General features: G+C 35.2%; 1 protein-coding gene across 1 annotated transcript; it reads right to left on the bottom strand.

Moving 5' to 3' along the window:
• Positions 1-431: 431 nt before the first annotated feature.
• Positions 432-13,719, bottom strand: RNF2 (E3 ubiquitin-protein ligase RING2). Its single transcript, XM_051216387.1, has 7 exons — positions 13,680-13,719; positions 12,024-12,193; positions 9,580-9,914; positions 7,584-7,844; positions 5,422-5,974; positions 4,302-4,367; positions 432-2,025 (listed from the first exon to the last, which is right to left on the bottom strand). Exons 3-7 carry the CDS (start codon positions 9,910-9,912, stop codon positions 1,793-1,795), a joined length of 1,446 nt encoding a protein of 481 aa, XP_051066979.1. The 5' UTR covers positions 9,913-9,914; positions 12,024-12,193; positions 13,680-13,719; the 3' UTR covers positions 432-1,792.
• Positions 13,720-15,598: the final 1,879 nt, after the last annotated feature.

The following is a 15,598-nucleotide window of genomic DNA, read 5'->3' on the forward strand; positions in this document are numbered from 1 at the left end:
TGCTGACTTCCTTCAAAGGCCCAACACAATAAATGTCGATGACTTGAGATGAGGACCACGCTATGTAACAAAGAAACCAGAGCTTTGAATTTTATTCATTGAATCTCTACTTAGCAGTTTACATTTGCCATGCCTGCCATAAGAACTGGAGGTTCCGGGTGTACTCTTGAATGGAATAACGTTTGTTAATTCTATCTTGGGTGTCAAATCAAATCTAAACACCTATTTTATCATATCATGTTCTTTATCTGATGAAACTTATCACTCAGATATGTTTGATTATCTTTTTTAAGATATAGTTCTAAGCAAAACTTAGAACATATAAATTTATCTTTCAAACTGGGCTTATTTACACAAAAAATGTGATCAATTAGATTGGAATATTTTCTTAGTTAAAAGTTATACTACTATCAAGTAGCTTAAAACATCCCTAAAAAACGTATTCTCGAGTAATCACAGCAGACTATATATATATACCTTATGAACAATTAACCTTATTCAAATATTTTGTCGAAAATTGACCTTGTAAGTGAGTATCGTCATACGCAAATTCACCCTGACTATATTCCGAAGACAGCTATCACCTCCCATTTCAGCATTAAAAACGCAGAGAAAACATTCCAGCAGTTTGCCAATCAGGTTCTGCCGGGTTCATCGTTTGTATACACATATAAGGAATCGCTGCTAATGGCTAGTAAAGACGAGACAGAGTCTAACTCATTTAAAAAGACTATTTGAAAAGCTGAATGAATACGGCTAAGCAACTAGTCTGGCAAAATGTGAACTCGGAAAGTGGTTTCTTATTTTCTCGGTTCATATACTTAAGAATCAAGATATCATGAAAACTTACCCTCCAGTAGATTAATTTTAAAAATCACATCTTTTCAGGACCCGTTAAATTCTGTCCTTGATCCATCCCTAATTATGTTGCTATTCTTCAATTGTTGGTAGATAGTCTACAAAACTGTTCACAAACACCTCACCCCAAGTCACACAATCATTCAAAAACAAGAAAGATACGCTTAATAAACAATCATTTTTATATATTAATAATAACAATAAATTTATACATTTTCGATTTTAAAATGAAATAAGTCTGTACAAAGTAGCTATAATGTGTATGCGGAAAAGAGGTATACAAAAGAGGAGGTAAGATTATGAGTTAACGATCAATGGGTCAAAGACTAATGAATATATCTCATAAATTAAAACAATAAATATATTCCAGAAATTAGTCATCATTATAATTAATACATAAATATTTTGTTAGAATTCTTTCAGTATCAGTTGTAGATTACTAAGACTTAGTTTATCAGTAGTATCCAAGATGATCCGTGCAAAAGTAAATCTATTTACAACTTTTTAGATAAGAGACATAATTACATTTTTTTTAAAATAATTAGATGCAACATGTCGTTTTTAATAGTAGGCAGTCATCTACTAATGATTAGTAGTACACAAAACACATATAACACACAATAGTAAAACAAACAAAATCAAAATTAACAAAACTAAAGCCAAGAAATCAAATCAAAGGAGACAACACAATAAAAAGGTCAAATACTACAAACAAATATACATAAGGGGCATTAATGAGAGAGAAATATATCATTAAAAATAATTTATAACTGTATTGATGCGAGACAGCGTTGTTGTTGTTGTTATAACTATGGATGTCAATATTAATAAGCGATTGATGAATGACATATATAGACAATTATTTAAAGGAATTCTGAAGTTCAATATTCACTATAAATTATGATTCAGTTTTGTATTTCTTTGTACTTCTTTATCAATTATTATTATTATTATTATTACTATTACTATTACTATTATTATTATTATTATTATTATTATTATTATTATTATCATCTAAGATATCATCTCGTGCATAATATAAATCAAGACAATTCACTCCATGAAATTGATCACGACTAATTTCTTCAATGGACATATGGGAATCTAATAATTGATAAGTATTTGTACTTTCATGATAACTGTATAAGATGAATCGAACACTTTCATCTTAATCAAAAAAAAAAAAGAATGAATAGAAATTAAACAAATTAACAAAACAGAAACGATAAATATTCATTGAGATTATAGATAATTCAATGTAATGTGATCATATGAAACTAAAACTCAATAGGATTATGGTATAAGAATTTTGATGAACAAATATATAAAAAGAAATATTTATTAACATATGCTCACTAGTGACTGGCTTCAAGAGGTATTTCCTAGAGTTTCAGTGAGAAGCAGTGACTAATGCAGTCCAATCAGGTCGGTTGTGAGATAGTAACTCACTGATGACAATGGTGGATGGGTCGCTCAATTTCGTGGATTGGATGAAGTTGGACATTAACACCGTTAGATGACGGTCGGCTCAGTAGTCTAGTGGTTAAGCGCTCACGCGCGAGACTGATAAGTCCTGGGTTCGAATCTCGCGAGGCGGGATCGTGGATGCGCATTGCTGAGGAGTCCCACAATAGGACTAAACGGCCGTCCAGTGCTTTCGGGTTTCCCATGGTGGTCTGGCTTCAATTGACTCATGATCTTAACCATTGAAATATTTATTCCTTTATACTTAACTAATATGTCTCGTCAATTTGTTATAACTGGTTGTCGTCGCTAATTGTTATATCGGAATCGTTTATTACTTGTACTTGAAAAAAAAACGAGAAACCACTGCAATTCTCACAACACGAAGTAAGAACAAGAAGACTGGTACAAATGAAGATTTATTCACTACAAAACACGACGACAACCCTAGTCGAAGATACACTCATTATTATATATTGGTTTGTACACCTATTTTGATTATTAATTAGAATAAAATCACATAAATGAAAAACAAATATCCAGAGCTATAACGAACGATGTCATGCTGAGCATAGTCCATGTTAATTGAATACAAGAATATTATATCTTAAACAATCATTACACTCAATTGAATTAATATTATACCGAATGAATTATCATACTGGATAAACAAAATAAATATTATACTGAATAATCATCGAGTTCAATTTTTCTTTAAAAAGACGCCAACAATGTTGCACAAAAATCACAATAAGTAAAAGAATGCAATTTTTCTTTCTTTTTCAATTCCCTCTTATCATTAACAGTTTGCGTTACTGAATATAAATTAAATTATGAATTAAATTCAATCGGTGTTGTTTACTTGTATCTTCTCATTGTTATTTAGGACTGCACAACTGATCAGTCTCTTGATGGTATATGTGCATCCTGTGCGGACTGCCTCACAATATTGCCTTAGGTCACAAGCTTTATAAACAAAGATGGATGGTGACTAACAGTGAAATCCAGGACACGCGTTTCGTCCTATTTGGGACTTGTCAACTGGATGTACCTGCATCTCAAAGTTTATGAACACTCTGGGACTCGAACTCAGTACCGTTCGCTTCAAACTCTATCGCGTTATCCAATTAGCCACTGCTTGTGCAATGGGGTGAATTAGTTTGAATATAATATTAATTTGATTTTTCAGAGATTACCAATTTTGTCTTGGTTTTGTTATGTTAAACGAAGTAACCAAAACCTAATTTTTAAGAAAAATATTATTGTGTATAAAATGGATGAGAAAATGATCGTTAAATAGGAAACTATAATTTTTCTACTAAATAATCCTTTTATAATTATTATTAAGCGAGAAATGGACTTAGTATAATATGTATAAATATATATCGTTTTATATGATCATCGAACAAGTAGTTTCATTTTTTTTAAATGGTCATTATTTTTACTGATCAACTACTAAGTAGTAGCCAATTTCATTTCTGATTAGTCTCCTTTAGTACAAATCAGATTCGACAGACGAAATTTGAATTTGATCGCTAGTCTAATAGGCTTAATATCGAGTACACTATGTTTTGATTTTAAGTGGTTAGAGATAATAAGTAGGACACCTTGAACCTAGGTTTAGTGCGTATCGGTTCTCGTCACAACGAGGTGTACTTGCAATTCGGAAGGAGATTATGATTCTTGGTGAAATTGAGCTTTACATGAGATCAATTTAAGATCAAATAAATCAGTGGTAACGCCTCAGAAAGTGAAACTGATTGACATAGATCAGAATCTATCAAGAAGCATCCTTAGCAGAATGTATGACATAAAATGAAGTAAAGTCAATATGACCATATATAATATTCTAAATCAAGACAAAATCAAATAAATATTTAAAAGAATAGAATAGTTGAACTATATTTTTAAATTAACTAAGATAATAAGTCATTTTATTCATACAATAGTAAAGATTATATAACTATGACTGCACTTACCAGATACTTCTCTGTTTATTCTTTGAAGATTAATACGTACAGTTAAATATCTACATAAATGATCAACTAAATTGGAGGTGAATAAGAATAACAATAAAGAAATAAACTGTAGCTAGGAAAGGATTATGTTGAAAAATGTCAAAATTAACTTATAAATTTCAGTTTTATTTCAATGAAACGGCTTAATAGTTTACTCTAGAGACTGTGTCTAATACAGGATTGGTATATCAAACAGTAATTTGCTCTTAATAAATATATGGCTGTAAAAAGCATCATAAGAAGATATGGATGATTTATTAGTGTCTGGTCAACATCTTTTCGAGATAATACTTACATCTGATAAAACCATTGAGTAGGTTTGGTTGAAGAGGTACGAGACACATCTCCAACCAATGCCAAAGCTAACGTGCTATACTAACCAGCGTAGAAGTAGACTGGGTAAAGATTACTTAAGACCAACTCATAACAAGGCATAATTCTATGACATCTGTATATGTGAATAATGTTGGGAAGTGTTAACATTTTGATTGAGGTCTATGAGGTAAAACCTTAAGTGACATAGTCTAAAATCGATGGCAGTAGGGTAGATGTAAACCTTTTTTGTATTGCAGTACACATAAACAGAACCCTACTCTTTCTCATTTATCTCAATTAATAACTTTCAGATGGATAGTCCATGAGTTGCAAATTAACAACAAAAAGAATGTAATCATTCGCGTTATAAGTTATTTATACATATTTTTATCAGAGCAAAACGTAACTAAATGTAAATTATTGATGCCTGTTTACAATATAAGACATACAAATTCGTTTACATGGCTTGAATTCACACTATAAATGTGAAGGATAGTGATGCGATCCGGTTAACCAAATCGAATTTGGTGGAGCGGTGTACAAATCTATGATGTAGGGTCAGAAATCAAAGACTAACAACTGAGCTACCGATTACTTAGGTTTGGGTGAGCAGGTATTATTATAGTTATTATTAGTATCTCTCAATCAAGAGTATTACTCAGTATCTGTGTACATAAACCTGTACTTGATAGACAAGTTACAAATAAGACAGAAATAGTAAATTAATAAAAGTTATTAAATGTAGATACTGTAAGGTACGGCTAACCTGTAGTTATTGTCGGAGCTTTAAGATATTTGATTAAACCATTTCCTTGATCATTGTAATTACTATTAGGGTTATTATTACCATTACTACTGTTAGCATTATTGTTATTACGATGTCCTGTTGATGTAGATGGACTACATGAAGTAGATGACACCATAGCAGTGGAAGTGGTATACTGCGAAGAATAACGTGGATGTGGTTTCAATAAAACTTCAATTTCAGGAAATACAGATGGTGATAACATAGATGAAGTTGAATTATTATTATGCAGAATACTACTATTATTGTTATTGTTATTAATAATACTACGATCCATGGAACAATTGTATTGAGTATGAGGATGATTTGAATCACCAGCACCGCCAGCAGTTGTAGTGAACATAGAAGAAGTAGCTGATGTATTATTACGATCATGTAAAACTGGTAAATCGGATACAGAACTATTTTCGCCAATTGAATTTGTATCCATTCCACTTTCCGTATCGGAATTATTAGTTAATTGATGCGATGTAGATGAGACACGTCGTGTTGAACAAGCACCATTACTGATAAACTGAAGAAAAACGGAATTACCAACATGATAGAGAATCAGAAATAAAACACAGATATTAAATAGACAGTAATGTTAGGATTAAAGAAAGTTAAATTATTTTCATTATTACTATTGTAAAATAGTTATTGATACGAAATGATGGAGATTTGCAGTTCAAGGGGATACTTTTGGTGATATTCACATTGTCTAAGTTGGAGGGTTTAATCTCAAAGTTTTCAGTATCGATCTGAACAACATTAACAGCGCCTAATTCAAGTAGAAGTGAAGTAGGGCTCTGATGATATTGTTTAGAATGATAATGAAAGGTCGCAAATATACTATCCAGCACAGAAAATGAAAAACCACAAAAAATTTTTTTGATTTTCAGTTGTCTATTAGAATCCAAGTAAATCCAGCTGACGATTCTGATAAGATTTTCTACAAAGAAAGGTGTATCCTGTAATATATTGCTAACAAGCATTAGAAGAATGAAACTCACTGTGGTAATATCGAAACACATGCGCAAAAAGCCTAAGACGTACTAAAAGCCAATCAATTTCCGTCTAGTTAATTGATAACAAGGAAACTTCACCAACTAATAACTGGTTTCGGTTATTAGTTCGCACAGACGATAATACTTAAGCAACTAAGTGAGTTTTAGGCATAAGACGAAACTGAACCAGAGGAGATACCAGTCATGTTGTGTTTAGGACAATTACTAATGACATTGTAAGACGGTCAAACCACGATATACTATCAATCCATGAGGTCAATGGATGTTGGCCTGAGCTATGATGATAAGTGCAAACTATACAGTATGGATCCACATGATAATCGTGATCAATGATTAGAGCTCGTAGGGAACTTGATTTAAAATCGGTCTCAGTATCACCAGTGGCTTGGGAACTTTAACCGACTCAAGTCTGAATGATGTTCCAATCTGATCAAAACTGAATGAATCCCTTTCTAGAAAATGTTATTGCTTTTAAAAAAACCATGCTCATATTTTCCAGAATACTTTATTTTGTCCTCCTTTCAAACATTCTAACTTTATATCTACTTTACATGCCACATTATTCACTGTACCACAATCATTTTCGGAATTTTATTTATTTATTCCGTCTCCAGTAAATGACCCATTTCCCCTAGTTTTCAAAAGAAAGCGAAGAAACGTTAAAGCCGTATTGGCCTACTAACAATTGTCATCAAACACTTTTACAGAATTAACGTAATTCAATCTGAATAGGCATATGATAATTAAAAGTAGCTCAGTAGTGACTTACTTCAAGATCTTCTTGAAGTTCTAGCAAAAAGTTATAACTGGTAGAGTCCAGTTATTTTGAAAACGAAACAGTTGGTACCGATAGCATTGGATTGCCATCGCATCATGTTGTAAGTTAATAAAAAATAGGAATTTTACCACTGAGCACAGACATAGTGGTTCTAATAGTTTAAACCTGAAAGCCCTATGCTCATGGGTACGCACTGCTAAGGAGCTTCATACTGAAAGGAAATATTTGTCCAGTCCTCAATTGTTTTGAATAGTACTCCAAGTGAGATCGATCTGTGATAACTACTATCTACAAATCAAACCAATCTCTACAAAGCCCCTTCAAAAAATAAAACTTACATTTGACGGTGTTTCTTCTTCACTTATTCCAGCATCTGTATGTACTTCACTTGTTCCGCCATTACCAGCATTACTATTGACTAGTGTTTGATTACGTCCAGTGTTGGTTGAATTTCGTGATCTACTGCCATTACTACTATTGGCAGTAGTATTGTTGTTGCCATTTAAGCCTAATTGTTGTTCCAGTGATCTTGTCAATGCTGCACTTAAATGTTGACGATTTAAACGTGCTAAAATCTTATCTTGATGTGCTTCATACTCCTTTTTTGATTGATGATAAAAACCAAAAAATGAAATAATTACTAATGAAATGAAACTAAAAAGACAGTTTATATATTGATTAAACCAATGAAGAGTAAAGAAAGACTCTTACATTATATTAAAACACACACAAATAATTAAATAAAATTGCAAGTTCTGATAAATTCTTAACAGGTTCTACGACAGATATTAATACACTCAAATTAATGATTGAAGATGGATAGCCGATTTGAGCCAAGTACATTTTTTATTAAAGTTGTATAGTGGATAATAGTGAAATGCAGAATGTGTGTTTCCTTCGATTTAGGACTTATTGGTTGAATGTAACTACATCTCAGTGTTGACGTTCTCACAAAAACTCAAGCCCAGTGCCTTTTGCTTCAAATTTTCACTGAAAGCCACCATTAAACTTTAGCATTTCAAATATATCGTTAAAACAGCTTAATTACAATTCCGAATTTTTTGTCCATTTTTTGGAAGAAAATGTATTTTATTTGCATGGGTTTACATTTTCAGGCTGTTGATATGTTAGAGACTATAACTGATCAGTCTCTATTGGTGTACATGCATCGTTAGTGGATTACCTCGATATTGGTATTTGGTCACAAGTTTTTGTTAATCTTTTCGTTTTTAAAAAAATTACATGAAATGACACAGGCTAACTAGAGATTTGTTTATAAACAATTTGATGAAACACACTTAGTCAATCATATGAAAAAAAGAGAATATATGTGAATATGGAATGACTTTTTAGCTGTTCTACTTACAAAGAGAGTAGATAGACCTATCAAAAAGAATATCCATCCATTTGCTCCTTCAAGATACTGGAGCCCATGTGCACCATTGGTTTGGAATCAGGGTTTCCCCACTCCCGGACATTCGCTTTTCGTCCTCTCGATTTCGTGAACAACACTCGCGCCACGAGAAGGCAGTGAGTAGGACTTCCGTGAAAGAGTCTATATACGAGTGGCCATGTGATTGCGTTTCGAGAGGGAGAGCGGACTCTCCCCACTTTCGGCCGTACCAGGGCATTTGGGGGCCTTCAGCTTAAGGCAGAGAGGATTCCCCTGACAGGTGGCATAAACGCATGGCGGTGGAAGCATTTTTAGAAAGCAGACTTTCTCTACTTTTGGCCGTACAAGAGCATGAAAGATCGTGAAAACCTTGCAGTATAATTTGGCAGAGGGTTAGTTAAGGCAATCTAGTTAACATGGACTACACAACACTATTCACCCATATTCAATAAAATATCATGTTAAAAGTAAACCCAAAAAAGTAGTCAGGCCTTAAAATCTTTAAAAATTAAAGTGTGGCCATTCAAATCAAAAATATTAAAGATTTTCACCTACGATAATCACAAATAACTGATTAAAATTTAATAAATAGATAATATTTAGGCTGAACATTACAACATGTATTATTGTTTAGATTTGTATAAAAATCGTGAAACAATCGTCAAATGTTTATTTCACTCTGATATTTAAAGAGAACACACAATTAATTCCTATTTTTAGTATTATTTAGTGACAAACTACACAATTCTGAAGTCGACTACGAGTCACATTTTTTAAGTGCTAGTGATACCAGATGGTCGCGCAAACCGATATACATGGAATATTGTTAAGAAAAACAACTTTACGAGTTAGGTGCTTTAAGCTCTAGCTTTCTACACTGATATAACCTACAATATACATACAGTAAAGAAATTATGAAAGGAATTGGAAATGAGCATTACTTGACGACTTGGATAAATTTTTGAAATTAACGCATCAAAATTTGGATCTCTTCTTAACGATCTTTTCGACACCAACTTTTTACGACATGTTGGACATTCTTTGTTGCCATTACGAAGAGCGGTGATAATACATTCAGAGCAAAAACGATGTAAGCATTCTTTCGTTGTCATAGTCACTTTTAATATATCCAAACATATTGGACACATTAGTTCACTCTTTAAGCTTCGTGGACTAACAGCAATAACTGTTCCATCGGTAATAGGCTCTTGTGGTTTACGATGTAATTCATACAAAGTAAGCTCCCAATTTTTCGAAGCATTCTCAGTACTCATTCCTAAAATAATAATAATAATAATAATAATAATAATAATAATAATAATAATAATAATAATAATAATAATGATAACTAAGAGTAATATGCATGCATACAGTTTGTAATAAATAAGAAGGTATGGGATTTCGAACTCAACAGATATTTGAGCAAAGAATTGTTTTTTATAACTTCATCATCAAGCTCTACATTTACAAACCCATAATTACTGTATTACAATGGTCAAAATATGTTTTATTCGAATTATTCGTCACTTACACATTAGCGTACTTGGGTTTAAGCAACACTAGAAGTATGAGAACTATTGATACTATTCAGTTGCGCAATTCAAAATAAGTAGAGTGGAGCCCAAACCTGTGACCTGGTGTCTGAAGGTCGGACGCTGTAACTATTGAGCTGCCGATGACATAGTCCTTATGCCCATGACATAGTTCTATTTGGTGAAGACGCTGACAAAATGCAGTCTTCTGACCACTATAAGCAACAATGCAAGCATGTTCGGAACTCGATTCTCCCCCTCGAAATGCAAAAATGGGTGACATCGACACCCCAACTAATGATAGGAAGTGAAGAAAATGAGCGTGTCAACCGCTTCCTTTGGGAGTCTCATCAGCCCTTTTGGTTTGGTGTGTGACAAAACCTCAGCACGGATACAGACAGCTCGACTAGCTTTTGCCAACTTGCGTCATTTATGGTGTAGGCGAGATATCCGTCTAGCAACCAAAGGACATGTTTACTGCGCAGCAGTTCATTCCGTCCTACTTTATGGCAGTGAAACATAGCCGGTAAGAGTAGAGGACACTCGTAGGTTACTAGTATTCGACCATAGGTGTCTTCGAAACATTGCTCGTATATCCTGGGGCCACCGAGTAAGTAACACAGTTGTTAGGAAACGAGTACTAGGTAATATTTACAGTTAGTGGTTAGGATTAAGAGTCAGATATCAGGTTTTCATCACAAACTGACATCAGCTATAATGCTAAAACTCTATTTAACCAAATGGATGAGTGAATTTTGCGCCAAAATTTAAGATCTGTTATCGTAAATCTGACTGGTTCGTCCATAAATTATAGTCTCGCCAGAAATTGTTCAAAAAATGATTCAAACTCCAAAGATTTGTGTCTAAGTATAGTGAACACTTATTTAACTTGTAAACGTCAAGATATTTAGTGTCGAGATCTCTCATAAGTTAATTAGCTTGTATCACACTGGTATTAAACATAGTTGAGAAAAGAATCACGCATTGGTATATTAGATTTTAATTACCGATGAGATGATGGTGAAGGCTTGTTTCTCAGGAAAAAGGTCAAGAGATGGTGTGTTGTTTGACCTCGATGGTCTAATAATGAATATTTTACTGTCTCTCCAGGCAACATCATTAGCATATACTTTAATAAGTGAGATACTGAAACTTCTTTACAAGTGAACAACTCGTTCTGCTGAGATGGAATTTGACTGACTTTTTTATTGCTCGAATATCTTTTTTAATGCCTTCTCTAATAACGTCATCTTTGACCTTACTGGGTAACAGATCATCTATGGTGATGGCCGAGAGCGGGGTGGGTTCGCCCTCCCTCTCGAAATACTCTCACACGGCCACGCGTATACAGCCTCTGCCAGGGAAGTCCTACTCACTGCCTTCTCGTGGCGGGGGTGTTGTTTACGAAAATGAGAGGACGAAAAGCGAATGTCCGGTGCTTTAACCGGATTCCAAACCAATGGTGCACATGGGCACCAGTATCCTGCGGGAACAAATGGCATATGAACCAATTTTCGGTCACCGGCTACCATGGGACTGCATCTCCTTACGATGCTCCACTGCCTTGTGGGTTAGACCTTTAGGTCAAAGGCTCGGGGTGTGGCCCCCTAAGATAACCACCTGGTTCGGTCTGGGCACCCGGGCAGTAACGCAGCCCACACGCAATTAATGAACTGAAATTGTGTGGCGCATATATGTTTGGCGCACTCCTGTACCAATATATATGTGTTCAAATAAAATAAAATAAGATAGGAGAATTAAGCTTACTTGAGAATTTAAGGGATGTGCTATGAATCTGCTAAATATATATCTGTCGTTTATAAATAATTAAATGATCTAACAAATCCACTTACCTAATGTGTTGACTCAGTTGGAATGGATTGATGATAAAAGGAATCCTGATCTCGACACAGAAAAGTTACTTGTCTTTTCCAAACTTGAATGAATTTAGACTCAAGTAGTTATCTAAATGCTCATTTAAAGTATGATATTTATTACAGCTGTCCTTCTCATGGTACTAGGACTGTTGGGAATAGAAAAAGCAAAAATACTATTAGTACTGCATAATCAGCCATCGAAGTATGGTCAGTGTGTGTGAGAATAACAGGTACTAATGAGATTATGCACCGGAATGACCTTTGGGGTAGAAATAGAATATAAGCGGCATTATAGTGGCCAAATTGGTTCATTACGCTATTTTGCAAAGTCGATGTGGTAAACTAAATTGTGGAAAATTCCAAGTCTTCTGGCTATTGCTTTTGGAATATCGGAATAGAGAATTTTCCGACAATAAGTTATTACGCAGAACCTGAAACAGACTAATGCGTAACATCATTCTAAATTACAACGAGCATTTTTTAAACTGGAAATCTTGGAAAGTGATGTATTTTGGATGCTCTTCATTAAAAAAACGGTCGGGATATATGAAGTAAATGGTATATCCTGGATACTCATTCAAAGATTTTCAACTTCATGAACAATAACTAGAAGTACCTTATTAAAGCTTAAGGAAAATTGCATAATCTGTCAAAATCCAAAGCATGAGGAATTATTAGGAAAGACATATGGGTATATCATCATTCATAGAAAGTGACTTAGCCAAATGTCAGAAGTATAGCTGAAAACTTGTTACTGTTTGGAACGGCAGATGCCTATGCAGTTTAATGGACCGATCCAGTGTGTCAAATGCGAGTTATATTACCGATGACGAAAGGTAACTACAAGTTATTAGATAGTCCAGGATCAAACAACTCGATGCATCACTTACCTCTTTATACATGTAGCATTGTATTCGATGAGTTCAACCACGAGATGTGGCTCAGAATCAGTCATAGTGGAAGAGGTACATTCACTTTATTTTTTCCCGAGTATTTAGCTTTAAAGCTACTTCTTACATTTTATTCCTCAAACTCACCTCTTACGAACTGCATTGACCAATGTTTGTTCTTTTACGCTGTTATTGCTACTAATATTCTTGCTCTCTTAAAATTCTCGATAATGTTAATGTGGTATAAGAACTCAGCTTGACGGATATTTATTTATTCGAACACATAAATATTGGTACGAAGGGGCACGGAATACATATGCGCTACACAGGTCACTTGATTCGTGTGTGAGCTGTGATACTGCCTGGGTTCCCAGGCCGAAACAGGTGGTTCCCTTAGGGGGCCACCCCGGAGCCCTAGACTTGGTCTGACAGATATTTGCGTAGGGTTTTATGACTGACCGACCGTAACTAGTTCATGAATGCAGATTACTTTAATATCGAACTGCAGAATGCTGATAAGTTGAGGCTAGAAACTTTGTCATTAATACCCAACGTTCCCGCATATACCGCTCTGCCTACTCTAATTTTGATAGCCTATCAGTCAGTCAGCTACAACGTTGGACCAGGCATATATATGCATCGGTCCAAGTAGCAAAACGTTATCTCGTTTTGTTAATTTATTTCATGGTGTGCCCAGAAGTAAATGCTACTATAAAAACAACAAAACCCATGAAAAACACACTTGTAGCGCAAAATACGTATGAACCGCAACACTCCAAATGAAATGTTCAAATGGTTCAAATGGTTGTGGACGGAATAGAAGAAGCTTACGCTTAACGGGCTTCCGTGTCTAGCAGTAGTAGACCACCAATACATCCAAAGGAAACCTAGGTATACTAATGATAACAGAGGAAAAAGAAATTAGTAAACCATGGTAAGATATTATCCTTAGTCCTTAGGAATATGTCAAGTTGCCTCCTAAAGGACTCCTGCGAAATTGCTTGGACTAGACCAGCCGGCAGAGTAGAAGTTGTGTCTACAGTCCGTTCAGATGTGTTGTGTTTCTACTTTCTGGATGTTACCCCTTAATTTTGTATTTGAGCTAAACTTAAGTAGGTGTTTAAAGGGATGTCCAGAAGTGTCAAGGATATTGTAAGTCATTAAAAGGTTACCTCTAAGGCACCTATAGCTTAATGAGTAAAGATTTACCGATTAGAGGCGCTCTTCCTAAGGCTTGAATTTGAGTCCGCGGACTGATTTCGTGGCTCACCTTTGGTTACGCTCCAGAGTGTCCTTATCCTTTTGGAGTGGGGTAGGAAATGCTATGTTTCCGTACTCTAAATGGGGACGGATAAAACTAATGATTATATGGAAAGTTCTTCCGTCAAACTGTCCAAAAATGCGCTTCAATGTTACCAGTGCAAGGTTGGCTCGGAAGGCATTTTTGTCACAGTTAGTGTAAGACTTCAAATCGCAGAGTACCAGCACTCCTAAATCTTTTTCGATTTGGGATACTTCTAGAGAGGAGTTTCTTAAGTTGTAACTGTAGTCTGCAACATGTCTCAAATGTACTACCTTACACTTTGAAGTATTAAGGGCAAGTCCGTTCGAGTCAGATCCTCTTGAAGTGCCAGTGTGTCCTCTCGGTTGCATATCACTCCAAAGTTCCACATCATCACTAAAAAGTAATATGTCAGACAATACCTGTTGTGGAAGATCGTTTATATAAATCAAGAGAAGAAGTCCTAGTACTGAACCCTGTGGGGACCCCACTTGGACATTGCATAGCCTGAGAGAAAGTGTAGTCAACCCTGACCCTAAAATGTCGATTTTTAGATATGAATTGATCCAGTCAATTAGAGGTGATTTGATACCCAATCGTTTGGGCTTATTGATAAGACATATATGGTTGACACTATAAAACGTTTTTAAGAAGTTAAGGTAAATGACGTCAAACTTCACCTTGCGATGAAGGATGGTTGTGCATCTGTCCATTGCAGTCACCAGGTTGGTTATGCAAGAATGACTCTTCCGGAAATCATGCTGTTGGGGTGAAAGGAAGTTTAAGGATAATTAGTAGTCGTGCTTATCGTCGCATATCAGTGGCCCCATGATTTTTGGAGGTATAGAGAGAAGAGCCATCAGTCGGTAGCTTGAATGTTCGCTGCGTCGACCTCCTTTGAAAATTGGTGTGATGTGAGCCCGCTTCCAAATTTCCGGTAGTTGTCCTCGGCTTAGCGCGTGTGGGAACATCACGCTAAGCGGTGTTGTCAAGATTGGGGCTGCTTCCCTCAGTATAGCAGCATGAACCATATACTGACCATGAGAAGTGACTTTTGTTAGGTGCTGCAGTTTCCGGTACACCAAGTCAGCCCTCAGGTTCACTTCGGAAAGTCCTGTGCAGTTGCAAATAGAGCTTTCATCAATATAGCTGATGTGTGTTGGTTGAAATGTCCGAGAGTATTGTTCAGTCAAAAGGTTAGCGGCATCGCCGTCGTTATTGGTTAGGCCATTAGGACCTAGTAGTTGAGAAACTCTTGTTTTGGCCTGTCGAAGAGAGGTTGCATAACGGAATAAGCTTTTCTCATTGGAGACAAATTTATCGATAAGCTTTTAATGTTACTGAGGCTTGTCTTCTCTTTTCGCCTTGGTGCATATGTC

This window comes from Schistosoma haematobium, chromosome 4 (genome assembly GCF_000699445.3).
Source record: "Schistosoma haematobium chromosome 4, whole genome shotgun sequence".
In the NCBI taxonomy this organism is placed as follows: Eukaryota; Metazoa; Platyhelminthes; class Trematoda; order Strigeidida; family Schistosomatidae; genus Schistosoma; species Schistosoma haematobium.